Here is a 27,987-nt window from a genome sequence, read left to right as displayed (position 1 = left end):
GCGTATCACTGCCAAACAGATGTGTTGCAGTTTCTGAGGTTTTTGGCTAGGTCACACTTTTAACACAGTGCCATAAATCAGGTATGAGCCAGCTTTCTTCTGATTGGCTGCCTCTTGTAAACAAAAGATTTTAACACTAAGTGGGTAGAGCTGTGTGCACAAGATTACCATATTAGGGATAGCCTCTCTTTGTGACATCACACAGATGCAGGGGTAGAAAAAACTACCTGAAATAGAGCATTTAGAGTAACGCAAAGTCTGAGCTTTTGGCTCACAGGGAATGCCTGCACATGCACAGACCTCATTATCTGAAACTTGTTTAATGTTTAATGTGAACATCCATTATTAAAAGTTTATGACAGAAAATATGGACCAGCACGATAGGCCCCCCCTTTAAAAAAAAATCTTGCTGATTACTAAACTCAAACCAGAACACTTTACAAATGGCACAAACCACACCGGAGAGCAGAGGAGCACAGTCCTACTGCAGGTTATTACTTTATATGAGAGACTCTGTACTTTTGTGCAAAGACATTGCAATAGCTGAACGGATAGTTGCATAGACAGAAACCTAGGGAAATAAATGCCCTATTGTGTCACCTTCACATAACCCACTTTCAGTTGTTTTGTTCTGTTAGTAAAAAGCAAACAAAGAATAAAGCAACTCAATTTCAAAGCAGAAGGCTTTAAAATGGCTTTTTCGTAGCCGTCAGCTGGCTCTAAGGCACACAGTCAGAACATGAAAGCTAAAGTAGAAGCAGCATCACCTCCTCCGCCCCCTCATCTGTCTTCTCCAAACTTTGCTCTTCTCCATTTTTTCTTCCCCGTCTCATTGAAAACGTTTGGGACTAACATCAAACAAAAGGCAGTGATACATTTTTTTCCTCTGATGACAAAGCGAAGAGCCGTGCCACTTAATGTAGTGTATGTCATCTGCTGGATCTCTGTGCCCTCTAAAAAAACATGAATGTGTGTTGTGTAAAAGTAACAGTGCCAAATTTCCTCAGATACCCGCTGTTCTGGGTTTTAGGGAATCACTGGTCCCTCCCTCCTGCTCCTCTACTGAGGGATATAAGTCCTTCTCATGTTTCTCCATCCCGTGACTTTAATTTCACTGCCTCTTGCGGTGGTTGTTGTTGTGGACTGTGTGACCATTCTGCACCGGGCCATTTTTCTTCATATGCTTTTTCTCTCCTGCCTCCTCGTCGCCCTCCTCTTCTGATTCGTCTGTTTCATCTTTGTCGCTTCTTTCATCATCCACTTTTTCCTGAAGAACACGAGGAAAAGCTCATGAAAATATATAAACATCATCATTAATCGGGGAGACCTCCTGCTCATGCTCTCCTGGAGCTCTGCAGAGTGTCAGAACAAACTCAGACTTTCAAACGCCTTATTCATTTTTGATTTGCAGCTTTTCAGAAGAGAGTATGTGCAAATTTGACTCACAGAAATAAATGTTTTGCAGCATTATTTAGTTTTTCCTGTTTGACCTAATTGATCTCTTTTGGTTTGCTTACATTGTTGGTGAGGAATCGGATTGCTATGCGTATAATGAGAATGGCCCAGAAGATATGTAGACACTGCAGAGTCATCAGCAGCCCATTGAAAAAGTAGTAGCCGAAGAATGGCTTATAGATGGTGACTGGATACACCCACGTGCAGTAAATAATCCTGCAAGAGAAACGGCGAGGATTAAGGAGAGTGAAGCACGACAAACAGTGGTATACTGCAGCAGTCAAAATGACTGTCTCAAATCTGTGTATATGTATGTGTGTGTGCTTACCAGAAGGGGAAGATAACAAGGCGGGTGACAATGAAGACTGCAGCAAATACAATGAAAATGTAGTTACAGGCATTTCTCCACCCAGCATAGTTGAACATCTTTGCAGACTGTTAGTGGAAAAGATAAAAATAAATTATCAAAAGGGGAAAGTTTCTGGGGGAAAAAAAGCATTTAAACTTCATTCATAGCTTCTTCTGTTTGTAAATGGGTCCTCTTGGGCTTGACTGCATGAATGACCCGCATGTAATAAAACCAAAGAGTATTCGTGGTATAAAGGAGGAACTTAGCCAATGCATCTGTAAAAGATTCAGAGGCTAAAGTGAAAGCGCTTTAAACACGCATTCTCTTTAAAGGCCAGCAGGGGGCGATCCTGTGATTACAAAAAGACTTCTGGTCTTCAGATTTCTTCCTCTGTGACCTCAGTGACACTTTTCTGGTGGTTTTATGGTCTCGGCCAGTAACTTCAAACCATGCTGAATAAAGCATGAAGTTCATTTTATAAATTATGTGTCAGATTATTGGCTAATGATTTGTGTGCTTTGTCCCCCATTTTCACAGTAAGCTCCACCCCTCGCTCGTTGCGTCTGGCAAACACTCAGATAAAATCTTCCTAACTTTTAACTGGACTTTGCTAACAGTGGGTGACTTCATGGCATCTATGTTCACCACTTATACAGTCTTTGGCAAAGAGTCAGTATCACATTCCTGCTATTTATGGTCCTTTGACAAACTAAAATACATTTAATGCTTAAGGGAATGACCCGAATAAAAAAACAGAAAAAGAAAAAAAAGCAACAGGTTACAAATATTTCTATTACCTGATAAAAACCATGCTAATTAATGAAAGTCTAAAGTGTTTATATCCCACAAATAATACTTAAATTGCACTTTCCTCCACAGGGGGCAGTATGTGATCAGTGTAAAAACATCAGAATACTCAAAGGCCAAAACATCCTGCTTAGTGGTGGTAGGGATAAATGACATCAGTGCAAACTGTGCAACATTCAAACACAGTTCTCACACCTCACGGAGTAAAATATCTCCAGGATGACAGGATGTAAATATATGTCGAGCTACAGGTTAGTTGATTTTGGGCACGTGCTTTCCATCAGTGTATAAAATGAGGTGAGGCTTTACCTCGAGGAGGTAATCGGAGGAGTCGTGCACCAGCATGATGAGAGTTCCACAACGGATGTAGTTAACACACCAGGAGAAGCTGATGAGGAGGATTGTTGCTACATGGTGAACTATCTGCTCCTTGAAGTCCTGGAGAGGGGGAGATAGATGGTGGTGGTGGTGGTGGGGGGGGGTAAAGATGCTTTTGAATTAATGCCGTGTACATGAAACAGAACACATATATATATAACCGTGCACTATTTTTTAACCAGGTACATGAGAATGCAAGTACATCCAGCTTAACATTATCTGGGTTAGACTTTGTGCTGCTGAAACACACTGTGAAAGAGTTTGGCAAAAGTTTTTACCCCACTGTGCTCAGCTGACCAGGCTGAGCAAAGTCCAAGCCAAACACACTCAAAGGCGCACAATACACACGCACACATGTCACACAAAGGCACACTGAAACACACACACACGTGTCACAGCAGCCTAATGTCCACTCACAGTCCATGCCAGATGTGAAACTGATCAGAGAAGAGTGACGAAAGACTCTTTGTCAGCCTTGTGTGCAGAATTATGATGCTATATCCACACAGATTCAATAGTGGCTGTGTCTGCACAAATGACATACTCATTTTGCATGCCCCCTCTCCTTGAACCACCACCTTATCATGGTAAAGGGGTTTGTCTGCCCTAATAATCCTAAATGCCACGTTGTCAAAATTTGTCCCCAGTAGGGTCTGCCAAGGCAAATTGGTTCTAGGTGAAAGTTCAGGCCAAGTGTGATTCACAAGACGCTTATGGAGCCACATTACCTCACCTGCATTGGGGTTACTGGAGCCCCGGAGGCAGGACTGGTCGATGGGCTCACCCTTAGCCCTTAGATCATAGGGCTTAGCTGGGTTCAGTATGACTTAGTCTCATGGAGAGTGTTCCAACTTCAGGGGAGTCACACTCCACTAAACTAACAGACTAACTGACAGAGGAGAGTCTGTCTGTCAGTCAACCTTAGGATTCTGGAGGAATGTTTGAGCGTGAGTGTGAAGCATATGGGATGAGAATTAGCACTTCAAAGTCTGATGTGTTCCCAAAGTTCTCAATTGGAAAAGCGTGGAGCACCCACTCCAGGACAGGACTGAGTTACTGCCTCAGATAGAGGAGTTTAAGTGTATCAGGGTCTTGTTCACAAGTGAGGGAAGAGTGGTGCAGGAGATTGCAGTGATGTGCGAATGCTGTACACAGCAGAAGGAGCTGAACATGAACACGAAGCTGTGTATTTACTAGTCAGTCACCAATGGTCACGACCTCTGGGTAGTGACCAAAATAATGAGAATGAGCTCCCTCCGAAGGGTGGCTGGGCTCTCCCTTAAAGGTAGGGTAAGGAGCTCAAAGAACAGTCGCTACTCCCCCATACTGAAAAGCGCCAGTTGAGGTGGTTCCATCTGAATAGGATACCTCCTGGGCACCATCTATGTGAGGTATTCTGGTCATGTCCCACCTGGAGGGGGCTCCAGGGCAAACCTTGGCTCGCTTAGCAATGTCTTTGTGCTCCACTGGAAGAACTGGAGGAGGTGGCTGGGGGGCAAACGGTCTGGATATCTCTGCTTAGGCTGCTGACTCTGTCATCCAGACTGGACAAACAGCAAAAAATTGATGGATGAATGGTTGGGAGGAAAGACAAATGTCTTTTCCTCCTTTTCCTGTTCAAATCCTTTGTACTCCTAAATAAAGAAAATCTTTGTGTTCTTGAGATAAATTCACTTACTTTGCGTTTGACATCAGAGGCAACGCTGAAGAGTAGAGATCCATAGAAACCCAGTTCAATCATATAGTACCAATATTGGGACGGCAAGAGAGTCTGAAGGGGAGGATACAGATCGTTAATTTTAAAGTCAATATAACAGTTTGTGCAAATCACTACTGCGAAGTGGGGCTGTACTTTTTCCTATATTACAGATTAACCTTCTAAATGTTCTCTGATGAAATTGATTTTGGTGTAAATTTAAAAATGACTAATGTCTGGTTTAACTTCAGAGAGTGCCAGTTAACACATCCAAGCTGCATGATTGTCACAGCAACTGTGTGAAGATATTATGTCAATATAGACCAAAATCTCTGAGGAATGCCTCCAGCATCTTGGTGAATTCAGGCTAAGAAAAATTAAGGCAATTCTAAAGACAAAAGAGGCTCCAATCCAGTATCAGCTGAATCTATATGTGTCACGCATCCCAACCGAGGGAGTATAGTTTACTAAACCAAAATAAAAAGCCTGAGGATCTTTTGGCACAGATATTCACAGAGTCTGGGATCGTCAGTGAGACTGTGAGAGAAGTGTTTATGTTAAAACACCTGCTTTAAAGTCCTTAAATCTGACCTTGACAAATGTCACCCATTAAAGACACTAAAACTAACACTATAACTAATCAAATCTAAAGTGAAACCGAAACGAAGAAAAGCCACTCTAGACATGTTGCTTCCATCATTTCAGGACAGGCAGGGAGAAACTTTATTACCTTCCAGGACCTTTTTGTTCTGGAGCTTAATTTAATGAACAGATACGCAGTGCATTTATTGTACTTAGTGATTCTAGAGACGTACCAGCACAGGAAAGCCTTGCCACATCTCCTTCAGGTCATACAGCCAAGGTTTCTGGAAGGACATGCAGGATGGGAATGAGACAGCAAAACACGACAGGTGTATTTATAACAACTGACTCAGCACAAGGATGAGTCAATGCTTCCCCCTCTGACAGCGCGAGAGGTGAGGTTATCACGGCAAAGGAAAAGGCTGGACAGGTCATGAATATACATAAAAGCATGAGAGGAGGAAGAGGAGTGGTCGAGGTTAACATGGCAGTACTCACATCGATGAGGGCGGCCAGGCCAGCAATGAAAGCAAGAAGGTAAAAGGTAAATCTCCAACTGCAAGAGAACACACACACATACAAACACACTTTCTACTCAGTCAATGAGGAAAGACAGTAGGCACATTTTCTACCAGCAGACACATAAATGCATCTCACTCACACACACACACAAATTCTCGCTTACAGTCACAAACACACAAGTTAAAAAGAGATGCCAGGCTGCGTGAACTGCCTGGAAAATCTGCTGATAATGTCAAACACAACACACACACGCGGGAACACACAAATGCACACACAGAGACACAGACACAGTCAAATATGTGATAACAGACAATGAGAGCCACTAGACAACACCCTGTACTGGAGACAGTGATAAGTCATTGTCACTGCTCATACAGGTGTAATGAGAAGACGCTACAGAAAACGCTGCAGCAGAGACACAGATACAGAGAAGGAGTGGGAGTGTGGGAGATACCCCAGTGGGGGGAATAAGGGAGAGATACAGAAAGCCTGTTGTGTGCACATCCACAATACATCGATTCACAAGAAAAATGCCTTTACGCTGTAGCCCGCATAGTGAAAGACACACCATGACCAGAGAGCGACAAGCATGCAGTCACATGCACGCCTGCACACACCCACACATACACACCCACACATCACATATGCACACACATCACTGTAAATTGGCTGAAATAATGTAAATGCTTGGCCCATACCTGACAATAAATATTATTTGCTTTATTTGTTTGGTTTTTGTAGTTATTTTTCCCATCATGTGTACCAGGAAAACAAAATCACTTCAAAAGCTATTTTAAGCTATTTTTGAGCATTTAGCCCACTTAAAGCTGTTGTGACACACACAAATTCAGCATCACATCACAGTTACTAATCGAATTTGTGTTACAAAAGCTCTTTAATGATGTGTGTGATAGGCAGACACAAAGAAAAAAAATCATAAAACATGCTGTTTTCTGCACTTCCACTTAAATCAGATCACTTCAGTTCATGTGAAGGGAGGTGGGATACAGAAAACTATTATTTTCATTTTTCTGGCACCAAAGGACAAAAATGTGCCGCTAAAGTGTAAAGCACAGCCCGCCCAGAAACAACTGCTCTTAACGTGACATCAACTCCTGAAAACATGTGCAATAAGCTAAACCAAAGCTAAAGCGGCAAAGAAAGAGTGAGGTTAAAGCTGAGTGTATGGTGACTCCAGCCAAGCAGCCAAAGCCTGATTTTGAAACAAGTAACAAAAATGCTGATGAGCAGTCAGGCTTAAAGCACTGCAGACTCCATTTCCAGCGGCTTCAGGCAGGTGTTCTATTGTTTCTTTGAGCTAATACTTAAACAGTAAAATACAGATCATGCGTGTGACTTCATTAAAGATTTGAGTGGAAGAGACTTTGACTACAGCTTAAGCTTTATGTTGCTAACGCATGACGTACGGCTAAGTAATGCAAATGTAATGAAACAAATGAGTTTCTTCAGGGAACAAACAGGTTCAACTTCAACCCATCCGAATACTTGGCAAACATATCGGTTAGGGCTGTTCGATATAACGATATATATCGCATGACGATATAAAAACGTCTATCGTTTCATTTTACGCTGTCGTTTGTTTCGTGGTGTCGCAAAATAAACTGTTTACGCCAATATTTTTTCATCGTTTTGATGGTCACTGTAGTGGCTATATTAATTTCTTAAACTTCTCTCTTTCTCTTATATTTTATATAATCACACTACTGACGGACAAGCGCCTGTTTTTATGCGTTGTGGTTAGCAACAACGACGGTAACAGCATCGCGTGTCTGCTTGTTTATGTTCCACATAAACCTTTCACAATAAAGCTCAAGATCCTGTTGAGACTTTTCAAAATAAACTGAATCACGTGAAAGAGCAGATTATTTACGGATGAGAATTTAAAAAAAGAGCCGCCAGGTGCTAAAAAATAAACGTTAGAACAGGCTTTTCCCAGCAGCACGCCGTGTAATAAATACTCATAAAGAAAACGGCAGCGGCAACTTATGTCTAAAAATGTATAGTTTCATGCATCGGTTAAAACACTCGACTCCAGCTACATGACGCGCAGCTGGAAACACTTCACGCAACACGAGCTTCCCGAGATTCACAGAATTTACAGAAAATGTTACATTTTTGTGATTTATATTGTTATCTGGACGATAGAATTCTTATATCGGGATATGAGATTTTGGTCATATCGCACAGCCCTAATATTGGAGCCTCCTGATTTTACACTTACAGTTTTGTAATTTTCATATTTATCAGCAACATCTCTGCAGGAAGTGCCATCATTAATGTCATTTATGTCTTTACCAAGAACTGACGGAAATAAAGGGTGTGAGAGAACCGGGTTTGTAAAGGGTTTCCAGGGTGAGCGTGCACTGAAAAATGTCATGTCTTTTGAGCTTTGTAGGAAAAAACAAAGCTGTAATACTTCCCCTACAACTCCATCTCATGAGTGATGCAATCAGAGGCTCCAGAGAAGCTACAGAGACCCTGTGGTGGGTACAAACTGTATTTCTGTCTCACTCTTTATTACAGTGACTTTTTCATCCACTGTACACAGCGTGTCCACCGTTTTCTGGGTAAAAATGGTAAACTGATCTTTTGAGTTAAAAGCTTTCACAGATCTGCATCAAACATAAACAACACCCAAGCCAACAGATCATGAAAGACTTACAAACAGGACACATGGGATAATATAACCATAGGATTTCTCTGCATCCATATCAGTGGACAGTATATCTGCATGCTGTCAGTACTAGTATCGGTATCATGTTATCTGCTGTCTATTGTACTGTACGTATCTGTGAATCCTGTCAGCTGGTAGTAGCTGGCCTCAATAGCCTTGTAATCAGGCTGTTGGTTTAACTCGGCTTCTGTTACAGTAAATGTTGGCTTACAAATAAAAATAACCAACAGTGGTGACAGAGCCCCAGCTGCAAAGGCCCTGTGCTAATAAGCATGGTTGGATGTGTGAGTGTGTGCGTGTGGAGAGCAGGGGCAACATTGCAATGAGTGCAGAAATAGAGGGCTACGTTTGCCCTCAGAAATGTGCTCATATTGCCAGAGGAACACTCTCTGGACTCTACAGCAGTCATATATGTTTAGAAGAGCACGGATGCATACCTGGCCTCGCGAAACTTTTTGAGCAGACTCGGTCTGTCCTGGTTCCTTCGTCTCCTGAACCATCGCTGCACTTGTCTTTCTGAGTAGCCAGTCTTCTTGCAAAGACTTGCTACTGAAGACTGAGAACAGCACAAAGAGGTCAGATTTGATTATTTTCCCAGTGATTCAGTCGAGAGCTGCATTAGAGCCTTTGTGATGTTGCAATAGAAGGCCAGAGGTATCTACCTGTGTGGGGTTTTTGGTAATGTTACAGTAGTAGGACTCCAGTGTGGGGTTGTGTGGGACCTTGAGCCGCACCGTGTCTTCAACCCCGAGCAGCGAGGCCAGAGGCGTGGCCACCATCCTGCAATTGTGACATGTTGGGATTAAAAAACAGTGACAAAGAAAGGAAGCATAGGTGTGATTATTAAATATTATATAATCCGATATTCAAGCTATTATATATACACACACACACACACACACACACACACACACACATATATATATATATATATATACATATATATATATATATATATATATATAAAAAAAAAAAACACCCAGCACGCCCCTGCGGGCGGTTTATCCTTCAAGCTCGGGTCCTCTACCAGAGGCCTGGGAGCTTGAGGGTCCTGCGCAGTATCTTAGCTGTTCCCAGGACTGCGCTCTTCTGGACAGAGATCTCCGATGTTGTTCCTGGGATCTGCTGGAGCCACTCGCCTAGCTTGGGAGTCACCGCACCTAGTGCTCCGATTACCACGGGGACCACCGTTACCTTCACCCTCCACATCCTCTCGAGCTCTTCTCTGAGCCCTTGGTATTTCTCCAGCTTCTCGTGTTCCTTCTTCCTGATATTGCTGTCATTCGGAACCGCTACATCGATCACTACGGCCGTCTGCTTCTGTTTGTCTACCACCACTATGTCCGGTTGGTTAGCCACCACCATTTTGTCCGTCTGTATCTGGAAGTCCCACAGGATCTTAGCTCGGTCATTCTCCACCACCCTTGGGGGCATCTCCCATTTTGACCTCGGGACTTCCAGGTTATACTCGGCACAGATGTTCCTGTACACTATGCCGGCCACTTGGTTATGGCGTTCCATGTATGCCTTGCCTGCTAGCATCTTGCACCCTGCTGTTATGTGCTGGATTGTCTCTGGGGCATCTTTACACAGCCTGCACCTGGGGTCTTGCCTGGTGTGATAGACCCCAGCCTCTATGGATCTTGTGCTCAGAGCTTGTTCTTGTGCTGCCATGATTAGTGCCTCTGTGCTGTCTTTCAGTCCAGCTTTGTCCAGCCACTGGTAGGATTTCTGGATATCAGCCACCTCCTCTATCTGCCGGTGGTACATACCGTGCAGGGGCCTGTCCTTCCATGATGGTTCCTCGTCTCCCTCCTCTTTCTTGGGTTTCTGCTGCCTGAGGTATTCACTGAGCACTCGGTCAGTTGGGGCCATCTTCCTAATGTATTCTTGGATGTTCGTTGTCTCATCCTGGACTGTGGTGCTGACACTCACCAGTCCCCGGCCCCCTTCCTTCCGCTTAGCGTACAGCCTCAGGGTGCTGGATTTGGGGTGAAACCCTCCATGCATGGTAAGGAGCTTTCTTGTCTTTATGTCAGTGGCTTCTATCTCCTCCTTTGGCCAGCCTATTACCCCAGCAGGGTACCTGATCACGGGCAGGGCGTACGTGTTGATGGCCCGGATCTTGTTCTTACCATTCAGCTGACTCCTCAGGACTTGCCTGACCCTCTGCAGGTACTTGGTGGTTGCAGCTTTTCTAGCGGCCTCTTCATGGTTCCCATTCGCCTGTGGGATCCCCAAGTACTTGTAACTGTCCTCTATGTCTGCAATGTTGCCTTCTGGTAGTTCAATCCCCTCAGTTCTGACTACCTTCCCTCTCTTTGTTACCATCCGACTACACTTCTCCAGTCCGAACGACATTCCAATGTCATTGCTGTATAGCCTGGTAGTGTGGATCAGTGAATCGATGTCTCGTTCACTCTTGGCATACAGCTTGATGTCATCCATGTACAGGAGGTGGCTGACAACTGCTCCGTTCCGTAGTCGGTATCCGTAGCCAGTCTTGTTAATGATCTCACTGAGGGGGTTCAGGCCTATGCAGAACAGCAGTGGGGACAGAGCATCTCCTTGGTAGATCCCGCACTTGATGGTGACTTGTGCTATGGGCTTGGAGTTGGCCTCTAGTGTTGTACGCCACATCCCCATTGAGTTCCTGATGAAGGCTCTTAGGGTCCCATTGATCTTGTACAATTCTAGGCATTCCAGTATCCAGCTGTGGGGCATTGAGTCATAGGCCTTCTTGTAATCAATCCAGGCAGTGCACAGGTTGGTCAGTCTGGTCTTGCAGTCTCGGCTGATTGTTCTGTCTACCAGTAGCTGGTGTTTTGCGCCTCTGGTATTCTTGCCAATTCCTTTCTGTGTCCCGCTCATGTATTGACCCATGTGCCTGTTCATCTTAGCCGATATGATGCCTGACAGGAGCTTCCATGTAGTACTGAGGCAGGTTATTGGTCGGTAGTTGGAGGGGACCGGTCCCTTCTGGGGGTCCTTGGGGATCAGGACCGTCCGGCCTTCAGTTAGCCATTCCGGGTGTCTCTCGTTAACTAGCAGCTGGTTCATTTGTGCTGCCAGACGCTCGTGGAGTGCAGTCAGCTTCTTCAGCCAGTAGGCGTGAACCATGTCGGGCCCTGGTGCTGTCCAACTCTTCATACTGGAGACCCTTTCTTGGATATCTGCCACTGTGATGGTTACTGGACCCTGTTCAGGGAGGTCGCTGTGGTCAGCCCTCAGATCCTCTAGCCACTGAGCATTGCCGTTATGGGTTGCATCCTTCTCCCATATGCTCTTCCAGTATTGCTCCGTCTCCAGCCTTGGTGGTGCTGTTCTCTTATTGTTCCCTTGCTGGTTCTGTGGAGAACAGCTGGTTTATTCTCCTGCCTTCTATCTCTCTGGTGTACCTCCTCAAGCGGCTGGCCAAGGCTGTGAGTCTTTGCTTGGCAGTTTCCAAGGCCTCAGGTATGGACAGCTTGCTGTATTTCTTAGGCACCTTATTTGTCGCACCTTGCTGCAACTCCGTTAGTTGGCTAACCTCCCTCCGTGCTACTTTGATCTTGCCCTCTAGCCTCCTTCTCCATGGAGGGTACTGCCCCTTGTCGCTGTTCAACTTGTAGCCAAGCATCTCACTGATCACTGTTGCCGTATTGTAGATCAGCTTGTTAGTGTCGGTAATCGTGGTTGTAGGTATTGTCCGTAGTGCTGCATTAACATCATCTAGCAGACCTTCTGAGGGAACTTCACGTAATCTTGGTAACCGGCTACGCGGGATCCAGGTTTCAAGCTTGGCCATGATCCTATTTTTCAGGTCAGTTCCTCTCGCACTCAACGATCCTTCTCCTATCGCACTTGGGGCTATGTACCCAATCTCGGGTGGGGGTGATGATATCTCCCCCCTGACCTGGCGTCCTGACTCCTCCTTGCCGTAGCATTCGTGTTGTACCTCGTCAATCTCTAGCTGTGAGAGCAGTCCCTTCTTTCGAATGTTGGAACACTGAGCTACTAGTTGTTTCGCCGTCATTGTGGATGTTGGGTATCGAAGAATCCATAGGTCCCTCATCCTATTCATGTAGCCCCTTCCGCCGGGGTTACTTGCATAGTAGCATTCCAACAACGCCCTGTTTTCGTCTCTTGCCCACCGATGCCTTCTTGTTCCAGTAGCCCACTTTTCGTCAGGGTGCCCTGGTTCCTCAACACCTGACGCGGACCTTGTTGATCCGGGCGACGTCCGAGCCGGCATGCCTTCATATTTATCTGTCTCGCTCATGTCTGCGGTAGGCTTGCTTAGCATAGGGGGTCTAGCCTTAGGACCCTTACTGGATACAGATGCCCCAGGCAGGAATCGAACTTGCGATCCTCTGTTCCAAAGGCGTGTAGTCTAACCACTACGCTATCCAGCTGCTCTATATATATATATATATATATATATATATATATATATATATATATATATATATATATATATATATATATATATATATATATATATATATATATATATATATATATATATATATATATATATATATATATATATATATATATATATATATATATATATATATATATATATATATATATATATATATATATATATATATATATATATATATATATATATATATATATATGGGGCAGGGATAGCTCAGTAGGTAAAGTGGTCGCCCCATGATCAGAAGGTCGGCGGTTCGAATCCACTTAACGGCTACCCTGAGGTACCCCTGAGCAAGGTACCGTCCCTACACACTGCTCCCCGGGCGCCTGCTTAGTGGGCTGCCCACTGCTTCACAGAGTGAATGGGTCAAATGCAGAGAAAAACAAGTAATTTCCCCATGGGGATCAATAAAGTATCCATTATTATTATATATATATTTTTAAATGTGTTTACTTGATTACACTGTTTCTTTTATTGTATATTCTGACAGTTCTGTGGCTGAATAGGAGGTAGACATGAAAAACAATGAGGAACAGAGTCTCCTGGCATTAGCAGGGAAACACAGATGAACGCTGATTAGCTCCTGGAAACAGGAACGCTGTTTGCACACTTATGTGGAAAACAATAACAGCTGAAGAAACAATGGGAATTTATTCATCATAGATCTGGGCACAACAAAAGAAGGATTAAGTAACTACTGAGGGGAAAAAAGCATAAACTAACTGAATACAAAGTCAGGAGAGATTAAAGACATAAAGAAATGCATAAACGCATTAAAGGTAAATGTCTGAGATAGAATAAGACAGAGTGAAAAATGGATCGACCTTTCAAAGATCTGACGGATAATGAGGAATATGAGGGCAATGGGCAGCGCCACCCACAAGTCGCGGGCCTTGGCGTACACTCGTCCATCCCGATCCTCCAGGTCAGCCCAGCCCAGGCCCTCCGGAAACCACCGCCGCTCCTGCCAGAACCACTCACTGAGCTCCGACAACATCCTGAAGCACACGGACACAAACGGAGTCAACACTTTCAAACAGCGTGTAACCCAAGCTACAATACAATAGCTATCATTTAGACCCGCAAACCCTAAAGTTTGTTGGTGTAAAAATAGGTGAAGAAAAGACAGCTGGATGGTTGCTAAAACTCGCAGGTCACACCTATATTTTTGAAATAATATCCCATCACAATCCTGGTGGAAATCTATTTGAAGAGAAGCTGCTGGGCAGTGGAGCCAGTTTTAACCACGGCTCCTACAGTATGTTCAATGTAGGGCTGGGCCATATCATACCGTTCACGGTAATACCGGTATAATGTTGGGCAACAATAAGAAAATGAAATATCGCGATAGAATATGGGCATGCGCAGTGCCTTTGTTTTCATACACACATGGTGGAAAAAGCATGGCGGCGACGCAGAATGAGAAGGGCGAAAGTGGATCGTTGAATGAAACGGATGAATCAGAATTGGTTTGTAAAAATGCTGCAACTACAGTGGTGTGGAACTGGTTTGGCTTTCGTCCGTCAGATACACAACAAAGCACTATTTTTGGTAGAGCATGCTAGCGGGCCGTCGTTATTACCGTGTTTTTCGGAAAATACGGCACACTTAAAATCAATCCTTTGATTTTTCTGAAAATCGACAGTTATAATCCCGTGCGCCTTATGTATGAATTCTGGTTGTGTTTACTGACCTCGAAATGATTTTATGTACACGGCCCTCGAAAATCTGTCAAATGTTTTAGTGGGACTTTGCTAAGCTACGAACCCGCACCGCTTGATGGATTGTCGGAGCATTACGGCTATCGTAGGCAGGCGCCTCGCGGAGTGATACGTACTGTGCTTCAACATAATATTACCGTATTGTGTGTGTATAACCTCTTTTTAAGTTTTGTGGATATTATACATGGTTATGCTGAGGATATGTCGGCCAATTTCCACTGGAAATGGTTAAACTGTCAGCAAGGAATTTGCATTTGCACTGTTAAATTTTTATATAACTGTAATGCACATAAAAAACAGCTGCTTGTTTAAGTGAAAATACATTGATGGGGTTTCTTGCACTAATAAAGTTGTGGAGTTGTAAAGTATTTTGTCTAGTGTCAATTATATCGTCAGTTATATCGTTATTGTAAATTTTCAAATGTATATCGTGATAAATATTTTTGGTCATATCGCCCTGCTCTAGTTCAATGCGTTACTCTAAAGAAAACAGCCCAGTGAAAAAAGAGAATACAACCGAATGTAGACATGACGCTGGCTGAGAAAACAACAGGTTGTTTACAGTGTTTGTGCGTATTTGTTTCCATGAGCCGAACAGAAAAACTTTTAGGAGGTTTGCTTTATCAGAATGTTACCACTTAAAGATGTTCTGACTGAGGATATGACCATCCTACAAAAAATATTTAACATGTTAGGAGCAAGCTGCAGCTTCAGCTGAGCTTTCATGATTTTATTTTTATCAATTATCTTTTAAACTAAAATCCCTTTAAAAGTAATTTGGTTTAAGATGTAAAAAAACAACAACCCAAACGGACCCAACAGAGACTAAAGGAGCATGCTGCTACTTCTGTTGCTCATTTAAAAGTAAATACGTTTTCTAAAAATATGCCTTTCTGAGTCATTTTGAAGGAAATATCTGCTGATGTGGGAGATTCCCTCATGAACAGCTGCAGTAGAGTAATTTCTGCACATTTTACTAATAAATTTGTTACGTTAAAATATGATCACTTCTCTATTATTAAAGTTCCAAGAGCTTTAATAACAGAGCATTTCTCCTATATCTCACTACTAGTGAGAGTAGGAATGTTGATCTTTCATAAATGAGCATCTCTTTCAAGTACAGTGATATTGTTCTTCCTAAAATCTGTATCCATAAGCAGGGATGAGCAAGCAAAGAGGTAAACTCTGAATAACTGAGCTAAAAAGTTTTGTAATTTTTCATCATTTGTAATTTTTATTTCATTTTGAATCTTTCTTTGTTTCTTCCAGTTTAGTTTGAGTCAATTTCGAGAGTGGGTTTATTTGTCTCAGTTCAGTTTTTACTGTTTCAAAAAGTTTCGTTTTTATTAGTTCCACTGTTACTTCTAGTCTTTTTTAATTATTGTTATATGGGTGGCAATTATCAGGGGCCTGCCAATCAGAAGTTAGGTGGCTTGATTCCTCCAATCTGCACTGTGAAGTATCCTCAGGTAGATGCTTAACCCCTGATGCACCTATCAGAGTTTGAGTGTTGTAAAAAAGCGACATGAAAATCAGAATTTCCCAGGTTTGAACTTATCGTGTAACAAATTTACAAACCGAACATGCTGTGTTTTTGTGGAAAATGTTGACATCAAGCGATGATGAGCTGGTGGTGTGGCTGCTTTTGTACATATTTCAGGATGTCAGCGGCATTTTGAGCTCTTGCTGGGGTCTCCTCCCAGCCTGACATGTCTGAATCATGTCATCAACAAGGCATTCTAGTTAGAGATTGTGAATATCACCTCAACTTGCTCCTTTCAGTGTGAAGGAGCAACACCTCTACTCCAACCCATCCTCAATGGCCAAGCACCTCACCCGTAACTAACATAAAATTAAAGTGCTATTAGAACACTTACATTATCTTACATCAGTGAAAACATGTCTGAGTTGCAGGACTCTCATTTCTTAGTATAATGCTGGCTCTTAATGATTTGGGGGGGTTTTTTCTTGTTTTCCCTTGAGGATGTCATGGGCTGGACTGAGATGGTTTGTGAGCCTCTCCCAGCCCTCAGGCCATATTTTGCCCTTATGTGGTCTATAGACTGGCTATACACGCACCCACTATACATCCCTGGCTATGTATATAGGAGGACAACTGTAATCGGATACATAATTTGGAGAATTGGATGATTTCCCCCTATGCGGAAGCCTTCCTGTGTGTTTCTTACCATGCATATAACAGAGCAAATACAACATGCATAGAAGTCAAGAGGCCCTCACAGGAGAGGAAAAGGCAGAGCAACAACTAAGCAAATCTCTCCCTCCACATGTGCTTAGTCGAGGGCAGCACTTTCTCCTCAGACAGTACATAGCTGAATATTTCTGATGCAAAGTTCAGGGAGTGGCAGAAAGAGAGAGTGTAAAGAGGTTTGAATGAATATCTGTGGGACGTGAGTCATGAGTCAGTCGTAAGTGCTGAGCAGCGGGGGCGCCCCAAAGCACTCTATCTCCGGTGTCCCCCTGCAGATCTACAGTAACTCCCCTCCCAACAACTGCAGCTGTGAATGCCAAAACCTCGTAACCACTTCATCCCCACTCCCATCCCCACCCTGCTGCTCCCAGCCAGTTATTTGAAAAGGATTCCCTCCTTAGCTTAGAGAGCCAAAACCATGTGTAATGCCTCCTTGTCATGACTATCTTTAAAATTTACAGCCTAAACCCTACTTAGCCATCAATTTTGATAGAGTTTTACAGAAAGAGAAGCAGAAGCAGTAAAACAACTGTGCGGTTCATAAATTTTTTAGCATGTCCTTATCTGTGTTTGGAGCTGTGTTTGGTTTTAACGTTTCTGATAAGAGCTCACATGAAATACTTTAATATCAGAGCAGAAAAAGAGTTTCTCTGAGAAATAAATAAGCGCCTTTTCTTTAAGTTACACCCTTATAATGTGGAAAACACCCATTAAATGGATACAAAGGGGACATCTAAACATTACTTGTTTCTCCTGACCAACAGATGGAAACTGGAAAGTATGCAGTTTTTCTATTACTGATTATCTATTATTAATCCAGCATTTGTCATATAAAGAAGAAGTGTACTGTTTGACTGATCTCCTTCCTCTACTGGCCTTTTATTGGTGTACTGAACTCATCAGACTGATTAGAAGTTGTTTACATATTTAAACACGTGAAAGATTCCTAGTTTGACCCCAGGAGGAGACACAAATCGATTTGTAATTGGGATCGAAATAAACACACTGGAAGCGATTTGCTCGAAGCTGCTAGCTTGTCGTCAACGGACAGCCAAACCTCTGGTTGCCCAGGTAACACTCTAATATAGGGGTGTCAAACATAAAGCCCAGAATTGAGTCGGCAAAGACGCCAAATCCGCCCACTTGACAGGTTTGGAAAATGTGGGCACATATTTTCCACTTTCACTGATCTGACCCACTTAAGAAAGTGGGCAGTATGTGGCCCTTGATGTAGAATGACTTTCACGTATTTAACGAGCAGATCATATGCCAATCAACAGTATTCTTTGCTTTCATTGGTAGTTACCTCTGTTGCTCACCTGCAGGTATTTCTCCCATAGTCACAGGCTTTAGGAGCAGCCAAAAGTAGCAGCTGATAAGCTCATAATTATTCCACTTAATCACACAGACTTTGGGAAAATGAAAACACCACTACAGTTATAATTTCAGCTATTATCAATTACTAAAACAAACATTGTGCCACTTTCTGTGTTGCAAGACTCCTTCTCCTTTTTTTTTTGCTATTCAGCACATCCTTTCCCTTTCCTGTTGCCCCTCAATAAAACTCCAGATTCACTCCCAGACAGACCGTGGGAGTTTTAGCTCAGTTAATTATTAATTTATTCAGTTTTTCCATTTGGATTATAATTAAGTTCAAGTCTTCTCTTAAATAAAGACAAGTTTCTTTAGTTTCATGATTCCACAATTTTCCTGATTATTTAGATTTTTTCATCTGCAACAGAAAAGCCATAAATGATCTTTTATGTTTAACTTCATAACTAGTTCAAGAAATTCAGCTTCACTTCATGTAAACGGCAGCTCACTGACACTGTTGGCTACGTCTCATGGTTGAGTGCTTCAGTTATTTTCCTCATCATGTCGTGTTAGTCATGGCCCCAGTTTCCTGTTGCAGGAGCACGGCTGACTGAGCATTGGGCTGCCCCTTCTCGCACCCCACCACCCCCCTTCTTTTAACACAGGTAGTGGTGGATGGGAAGGGTGACATATTTTTCCTGGTCACTTTGCCAGCTCTTCCACTTCGGTAGCCCTACATCTCACTTCTCCCAGAGTGCGCTGCCAGATCTTAAGAGCTTCGCTGAGCAGGGTTTTTGCATGCATGTCCGGCTCCATTATATAAAAACAACAACAACAACAACGGTGTAATCTCATTGAAATCCGATAACTAAATGAGCTTCTGAGCATCACTACGGATGGCCAAAAGAGCAGATGGCACTTATTCCCCTGTATAAATATGTGATTTCCTATAATTAAAAATGACTAAACACTGTTTATGAGTGTGTCCGCTGTGATTAGTTCACCAAACACATACACACAAAAGCAAACAAAGGGGGGAACAAAGTTCTTTTAATTTCTCATTATTGTAGCAGTATGTGGTGAGTTCAGCTTAGGATCCCAGAGGGTATTTTTAGGGTGACTTGTTGAGTTCATGCAGTGAATTCAGCATGTTAAAGCACTTTCCCCCCCACAGCTTTCCTAACCCTTCATGCTATTGGCTCACTGGGTCACATGATCAGACTCTGACCATTTTAATGGTCCAATAAAAATAAAGGAAGCCTCTGGCAGGGGAGGGAAAAGGAAGTTGTCTGTGTATGTCCCTTTCCTTCTGTTTTTCTGACAATGAATGTACAGTACAAGCATGTTTGGTGATTATCAACAGCTCTCTCAGTTCACCAGCTGTCACTGCTGTTTCTTTTTATATTTTCCTGGATCCTGGGTTTTCAAACAAGTGATGTAGTTTCTCAGAAATTTTAGCAAAAACCTACACAGACACTCACTGGTTCCTGGTACAGAGTACAGGAAAGTTTGGGGAATGTAAACATGCTGCCACCACACAAAGGAAGCACTCCAGATTTCCCATTCATCTCCACAGATTAAGAACATCTCATGGAGATTTACAGTCAGCCTTTTCTGGATGGTGGAGGGCTGAGTCAGCCAGAGGAACATAAGTCACAAGACAGTAGTGATGTGCTCTAACTGTGAGTCACTTGTACCAAGCCACCTATGATTGTACAACCATTCATTTACTCATATCCATCCACACATGACACATTCAACAGCAAATGAAAATCCAAAATCAAATTTAAAAGTCTTGAATAATCAGGCCTCCTCTTATCTTAAAGACCTCATAGTATCGTATCACCCCATTAAAGCACTTCAGTCTCAGACAGTTCTTGGAGTATTTAAAAGTAGAATGGGAGGCAGAGCCTTCAGCTTTCAGGTCTTCCTCCCCTCACCCCACACCTGTCGTGGCAGATGGTCGCCCCTCCCTGAGCTCGGTTTTACCGGAGGTTTCTTCCTGTTAAAAGGGGGGTTTTCCTTCCCACTGTTTCCTTCCCCCACTGCTCTTGGGGGGATTTAACAAAATAAAGCACATTGAGGCAACTGTTGTTGGGATTTGGCACTATATAAATAAAACTAAGCCTTTAACTATGAAGTGAATGAATGGATCACTCACACGATAAGCTATAAAAACTACTATTGGAAACCAGAAAGAATGGTACACTGAAGGTAATTCTAGCAAAATTGAAAAGACTGGAGTTCTGCTGTTGGACATTTTTTTAAACATGGGTTGTTCTGAAAAGCTAAACTAAATTCAAGTGTGGTACTTAACAGGATGTCACTGTTGTAAAAAGGCAGTTTGTGAAATTTCTTCCTTCCTAGATTTTCCACCAGTAGCTGTAAATAGTTTTATTGAAAAGTGGAAGTGTTTAGTAACTACAGGAATTCAACCACAAAGTGGAAGACCACATAAAGTTACAGAGAGGGGTCGCCAAGTGAGTAAAAATCACTAACAAACTGCAGACTCAATAACTGTGGAATTGAAACCTCCACTGACATTAACATCAGCACAAAAACTGAACGCCAGGAGCTTCAAGACATGGGTTTCCCTGGCTAAGCAGCTCCTGTCGCTGTAATGTGTTGGTGGCCCAGTACTTTTGCCCATATAGTATATTTTAAATATTATATATCTTTAAAAAAAAGTGGCTGTTTTTATTTTAAACAACCATATGGAAGTAAAAAAAAAAAAGGATGAAATAGTAGCTTATTATAATACGTTGCTGATCAAAGTATCACCAGTTCATCTATATTTATATACAGCATACTGCAGTACACAATTCATTCCAACATACTTTAAAGTTTAGCATGTATTTTTTCCTGGTATTACTCACACAAATACTGTGTTTTTGTTAAAGGAAACACACAAGGATTCACTAAATAAATCTTTTTCGCAGGATTAGTTTTAAACTTTTTTAACATAAAAATGTTAGAAATTTGTAATTAGAATATAAACAGGTTATACAATATCTATCACTGATAAACAAAACAGTTTACGTATGATAAAGTAATAACGTGTAAAATATAAACTATCCCACTCATTAGTTGATAAAAAAACCTTGGTCACTTCATAGTTAAAGGCTCATAAACTGCTGGGCCTGGTGATTTATTACAACTGGTTTGATAAGGATATTGAGTTACATCTCAGTCACTTGGCACTAAGTGTTTGCTCAATGCTTATTCTCTGTTTAAGTTATTTAATGAATTTCCTAAATTTAGACTGCTGTAAATCTGATATTGACTTTACACTGAAGATCTATCCATGTATATATGTAGATGGACAGATGGATGAAGTTACATTTTTTTCATAATCGCATGATACGTCATCATTGGTGGGGACGGTGTTAAGCCATATTGAAAAAATTATCTCTACAGATATTGAAGAAAACATCATCTATGATTTTAAGGGTCTGATATAGGCAAAAGGCAAAAGGTCCCGAGTCTGTCACAGTTCACGCATGCAGTCAACTAATAACAAAGCTCACATTGATGTGTTTGGATTTTCGGAAGAAAACCACACAGCCACAAAGAAATCCTGCAAACTCAACCCAGAAAGGTCAGCAGGTCTGAACCCAGAACCTTCTTGCTGTGAAGAAACACTGCTCACCACTGCACCTCTGTCCTGCCCTTTGGCATAGTCACAACATCTAATCTAATTATCTTCTATTTCTGGGCACAACGTTTTTTCATCTATATGGTGTTTTAAGTACTGATTCGTGTTCATACACACATAATTTAAACTCACCACTCTTAATTATTAATTGATTGATGATTTTATTATTGTGCTATGCATAATTTACATTTGTCCATTCCCAACAGGTTTATAAGCCACCAAGAACAAATAACCAGAACCAGGGAAGCCTCGTCACTTACAAGTACTGGAGAAATAATCGGACCTGACGTCTTTTCTGACCTTTGGAAACAAAGCTTTGGCAAGAAGACTTAAAAGGGCAGAAAAGTCCACATTTTGAGCCCTGCACATGACAGATTTCTAGGTTAAGGAATTAAAAACCACTTGGTTATGTTCTACCAGCAAAACTACTTGGTTAGGTTTAGGAAAAAAATAGTGGTTCAGGATAAAATGCAAAGGCTGGCACCTTTTTTAAAACTCAGTTTTCTTTGCTGTCAAGGGGACACATAACCTGCTAGACAGTGTGGACAGCATAGATGCTGCGGACATATTAAAATACATTAATTGCAAAGGCATACTGTCATATAAACACGAGACAGTTTGTGTTTTGTTATGAGACCAGAGTAGATTATCAGGCCACATAATCTGCTGGGCTGATAATCAGGCAAACCCTAATATCAACCCCTAATTGTAGCGCAGTGTTGGATTCATACAATTTTTTTGCAACTCAAACTCTTCAAATACTTTCATTTCAGCCGTGGACTAAATACAGTATGTCAAGCCTCCCTATATACACTGTTTATGTGTTATGGTCCAGGTCACAGCTACGGATTAGGAATCGCAGTACAAACCATGAAAACCTGAATGCACACATTGTGGGATGAAGTGGCAGTTCAGGAGGCTGACATGCTTTCTGCACATGGTTCATTAGCTGTAACTCAGGTCATGCTTTGGATATTCTGGGCCAGAGAGTTTTCAGGGTGAGTCATACACATTGTTCACATTTTACACATCCTTACACTGGATAAAAAAATAGCTTTTTAAAATAGATATTTTTATTAGACGTAGCAAATAAAGAAACACAAAAAAGCATAAATGTGAATTATATCTTTTACGTGTAAGAAAATGCGAAACCATCCTAAAACAGACGGACAGCTCAACGTTTCATCACTGTCACGCAGTCTGTGTGTTAGATAGAGATCACAAGTCGCTCGGTTTTAGTACCACCGACACTGATCTGTGACACTGATGAATTATTGATGAGACCGTTCAATCAGGCAGCAGACTGATTTGAACAGGCTTGTTCAGGTGGTGTGGGGACATCGTCATACTGATTTTCTTCTCCTCACAGTTCAATTCGGCCCCTTTGAGCAAGCACAGCGCTCTCGCTGAGGCCAAGCGGTTTGCCCTCTGGACATATAGGACGCTCAAAAACAGACAACAGAATTACTGATTACTCATTGAACAGTTTGGAAGAAGAAGAGGTAATCATTGACAGCTGACAGCTGTTATCTGTCCAGGTTAGGCTGAGGTTAATGAAAAACTGCATTGTCTTTTATTTTCTCTGCTGTTGGACTTCTGTGATGTTTAACTTGGATGGATGCAAAAATTCAGTCTGTAAGAGCAGCACAGCAGTTATTAATTGGATGACTGATTAATCATTTAAATTAACTGCTGTGTGAAATCCTTCAAAAAAGTTACAGATGGTCATCAACCAACAGTGTGGCACAGGCTAGAAGCAGCCTATCTAAAGCAGCGCTTATGGTCACAGTAATTGTGACATCATCATAACCCGGAAGGGGGGCTGGCATAGCTCTATGTTGGTTCTACACAGAAATTTGCAGACCCTATCTACATGCTTTGCACCTAGTCTGAGGGCTACTCTTGCTTGGTCATGTTTGTGGTGTTGTTGTTCCTTTAGTTTAGCTCCTCCCACTAAGGAGATAATAGACAAAGATCTTCTTTATGGGGAAGCGAAACCAGGCATTAAAAATAATGAAAACTGTCCAGTGCGGCCACTGTTTGTGGTGCTCATGCTGCTTTTTTGATCTTTGATGGTGTTTCTCCCTCTTCCTAGTGAACTCCACTGTCACTCCTTTTCCTTTACAAGCCCACTTTTTCAACCAATCAGCATTTCATCTACGCACAATGTCAATCCTGAAAGACTAGGCACAGTTTTTTTTTTTAGAGGACTGCATGGAAGCAAATCATCAGAGTCAATCCTTTACTCAGCATATCCTAATGGCAGCGCAAATAGACACAAATGCAATAGCTGGGAGTCATGTCACTCCCAAGTTGAGTGCCTTCCAACTAATAAAATCAGAAAAGTAAATTGATTATTAGTGTAAATTAGTGTAAACACTGATAAGTGTAAATGGTAAATGGACTGATTCTTATATAGCACTTTTCTACTCTCCCAGAGCACTCAAAGCACTTTATATAACATGCCACATTCACCAATTCACACAAGCACTTTCTCCTATGCTTTGTAAGTGCTTTCTACCTCACACACATTCATACTCCAATGAATGCACTGGAGAGCAACTTGGGGTTAGTGGGTTACTATCTTGCCCAAGAATATTTGGCATGCACATTGGGGGAGCCGGGGATCGAACCACGAACCTTCCGATCAGTAGATGACCTTAAACGAAATTAAATGTGTGTAATTAAATCTTCCAAAAAATTTAATCATTCTCATAAACTTAGAATTAATCCATTAAAAATACACAGAAGCAGATATCGTTTTGTGGAAGCGGCCATGTTACCCTTCCGTCTCAAATACATTGGCTGTGATGGACATCGCTGCTCCGCCCAATCACATTTTATGCATATAGCTAGAGATCATCCCCATATATAGTATACCATAGACAGCGGAGAAAAGAACTAGACAACGTGCATATGACCAGAATGATATAAAAGTGGCTGATTTCACAGTGTTCATCAGAGTGGCAAACTGGGGCAAGAAACTGTGTCTGTGGCAGCTGGTTTTTAGTAAACACCACTCCGTAGCACCTGCATGAAGGCAGCAGTTTGAACAATCTATGTTATATATATATATATATATATATATATATATATATATATATATATATATATATATATATATATATATATATATATATATATATATATATATATATATATATATTTATATTAGTTTATGCATAGATTAGACATACGGCCACCCTCCCATCTCGAGACAACTGACAATGAGCCAGCTAAACAAGAACAACAACAGCTGGTTATAAGTTAATGTTATGCCAGCTACTGTTAGGCTCAAATGTCATAAAAATGAAACTTTCTCTTTAATAAACACTTTGATTACATTCTCACATCATAAGAGTTAGTCACGTAGTGTCCAACAATGAGCTACTTCGAAGAAAGTTTCACTAACACCGGCTAACAGCAGCTAACAGACACGGAGGCTTCAGAAAAGTTCAGGATAATGCAACAGCTCATCTCAGTATCGCTATCATTAGATACAAGTAAGCTTCACTGACTCGTTGACTATTGGACTCCTTTCACAAATTTTTTACAGCCTCCTCCAGAGTAAACACAAGAGGAGACACAAGGGGACACAAGCTGAGGTAAACAGCAGACTAACAGCCTATACTAACTACAGATAGTCAGTGGCCAGAGATATTTGTCCTACCTTACCAAGATTTATCAACATGAATTGGAAGTTGTTGGAAAAAATAACGTAGTTGACTGCAATCTGCAATCTACTGACATCTAGTGGAGAGATTTTACACACTGTAACTCTAAAAACACTGCTGCAGCATGTTCAGACATAGAGCCTTCTCAATGTTCTGCATACAGCTTTTTTAGCGAGTCACAAATACACAACAGCTGCCACACTGTTTTAAAGCTTTACAGTTTTTTTTACTGCTTACAGTCACTGATCTTGGATTGTTAAGTCGGGCTTGTTGGAGCTGCTCTGGAATGCACTATTGTGCTGGTGTGCACACCAGCCAAAACACTAGTTAGCAGTAGGGTTTCTCTCTTCAAACTGATCTTTCAGACCATCAAAAAGAAATGACAGTGAAAGAATAAGTAGTTAGAAATACATAGGAAGAAACAACAATATCAAACCATCTAGTTCCAGTTTTAGGGAGTTAAATGTCAGGTTATAGCATAGGTTATGGTGTAGATTTAACGTAGAAGTGCAAATCCCACTTAATGGTCCCTTTTGGACCACTATTCATTTTATTTTCACTGCACGGGAGTAAAAGTCTGTAAAGTTAAAAGTACTTCTATCCCCTCATAAGGTGACAGAACTGTAAATGTAGTGTCTATTTAAAGTACCACTGAGTGCACATCTTCTCAACACGTTATAGTTACACGATAGCACAGTCAAAAAGATGTTTGCCTTGGCAACAGGCAGCACCTGTAGCTGCTGTCCCTTAAATACATACACCTAAATAAGCAGTAAACACAAGAGGTGCCAGCTGGTAGCCGGAGCTGCAAACATAAAACAATAGTGGCTCCTACAGTGAAGCCATATATATACACTATGGTGGTTAACTAAACAAGAACTGAATATGAGAAGACTTTAATGACATCTCATTCTATCAACGGTTTGTTTTGTTAATAAAATGCTAATTAAATGTAAAAAACAATTTAGCAAGAAACAAAATATTATATTATCTGGCCATTAAAGCATATAGTAAAGTGGGGGTTTCTGTTTATACAGTATCTTTCAACTTATTAAATGTGGGTCTATATTGGCTAAGTGCTAAAAACATCTCCAGAGTGGACTTCTTTACATTAAATGGAAAATGTTGTACAAATTGGTTTTATTGGTCTGACTCACATATGGCACTCCTCTAATTAACCTACTTCTTGGATATTATAACTGTGACAATATATTATACATACTTGCCTGCTGTCACGTATTTACACGTCTGAGTATGAAAGAGTCATTGTGGTAACATCAACAAAACAAACAATTATTTCCCGTACGGCAGCTACAGCTGCCTCCTCTCATTCTAAAGCTTTAGTATTTATGTTTACTTAGCATTCTGCAGATTTGCTTTAATGTAGCTACTGCAAAGTGAACCACATTAAAGACTGCCTGAAGGAGAGGGTGAAACGGAGATTATTAAACATAGAAAAAACGATATATATTATTTAAAACTATATTTGTATAGTGGGGCTGTGACTTGTGTGTGTGTGTGTGTGTGTGTTAGTTACAGTGATAATGTGGCTAGTTAGCAAACTTTAGCGATCCACCGTTCAAGCGCCAGACTGCCCTCGTGTCATCATATTACACAGCCACTGGCAGGAATAATCAACCATCACATATGAACCCAGCTTACGCCGCGTTTTTATTCTCTTTCTTTTGTTAAGAGACCGAAAGCGGCCTGTTATTTTTAATTGCCCGATTCCTGCATGAGTGCGTAATGACGTCTGAGGTGAGCGAAGATGCGGAGCGTGCGTCTCCCGCAAACACTCAGGCGCACAAAACGACCAACGTCTACCACCGACATGAAAGTGAAACGGTACTTACTTTGGTGTCCTTCTCGCGCCGTGAAGAAGAAGAAAAAATCTTCTTTCCACCAAAAATTGTCAGTTGTTTTTTGTCTTTTTCTCCTGGTCCCGCGTAGCTCACTGGAAAAAAAAAGCTAACGGTCCCGTTGAGTGTGCCCAGCCCGCTGGTTGTGCTCAGAAGGGCGCAGCTTACTGATTTTTACATGTTTCCATTGGGAACAATGTGCGAAAAAAGGGAAGGAAAGGGGAGCTACAGATGGGGGAGAATGTGTGAGATGCTGCAATGCGATATCGGCGGCTTTTCTCCCAGCAGTGTTCAGGTAGTTTTTTCCCCCCCTCCCTCGTCGTGTCCCAGCTAATCCCCCCTCGTGTGTCCTGGGAGTCGACGGGGGTCTTTGTGGCCGGACAGAGGATGGGGTCGGGCCGGCAGGAGAGCGGACTGAGAGGCGCAGACAGAGAGGGAGGAGTGAGGGAATAACGGAGAGGGAGGGACGCAGATGACGTCCAAGCACATGAGAGAGCATTTGGCTCATACACACTCACACACACATCCGCGTTTTGTTTCCGCTCGGAATAAGTTTTACACCCAAATCTTTGTATCCGTGTTAATCCAAAGTGTCTGATATTTGTTTTTGGTTTTTTTTATCTAAAAAGCTATAGTTTT

At 41.9% G+C, this 27,987-nt stretch overlaps 1 protein-coding gene across 1 annotated transcript; it reads right to left on the bottom strand.

The window, feature by feature from the left end:
* Positions 1 to 177: 177 nt before the first annotated feature.
* On the bottom strand, positions 178 to 27,776 carry cers2b (ceramide synthase 2b). Its single transcript, XM_085423062.1, has 11 exons — positions 27,343 to 27,776; positions 13,738 to 13,911; positions 9,147 to 9,264; positions 8,922 to 9,040; positions 5,766 to 5,823; positions 5,501 to 5,551; positions 4,668 to 4,760; positions 2,921 to 3,049; positions 1,784 to 1,890; positions 1,518 to 1,671; positions 178 to 1,267 (listed from the first exon to the last, which is right to left on the bottom strand). Exons 2-11 carry the CDS (start codon positions 13,908 to 13,910, stop codon positions 1,112 to 1,114), a joined length of 1,158 nt encoding a protein of 385 aa, XP_085279188.1. The 5' UTR covers position 13,911; positions 27,343 to 27,776; the 3' UTR covers positions 178 to 1,111.
* Between the last annotated feature and the right edge of the window lie 211 nt (positions 27,777 to 27,987).

Source organism: Rhamphochromis longiceps, linkage group LG11 (assembly GCF_057381845.1).
Source record: "Rhamphochromis longiceps isolate RC_006_pf linkage group LG11, R_longiceps_female_GT1.1, whole genome shotgun sequence".
Taxonomy (NCBI): domain Eukaryota; kingdom Metazoa; phylum Chordata; class Actinopteri; order Cichliformes; family Cichlidae; genus Rhamphochromis; species Rhamphochromis longiceps.
Note: the sequence above shows the minus strand (reverse complement) of the source record. Positions and strands in the feature narration are given on the sequence as shown.

Coding starts and splice junctions, on each gene's coding strand:
- cers2b (XM_085423062.1), bottom strand. CDS start 13,910: ATGTTGTCGGAGCTCAGTGAGTGGTTCTGGCAGGAGCGGCGGTGGTTT. Junction 4,761..5,500: donor GGCAAGGCTTTCCTGTGCTG/GTACGTCTCTAG, acceptor CCTCCCCTTCAG/ACTCTCTTGCCGTCCCAATA. Junction 1,672..1,783: donor CTTGTTATCTTCCCCTTCTG/GTAAGCACACAC, acceptor TTTCTCTTGCAG/GATTATTTACTGCACGTGGG.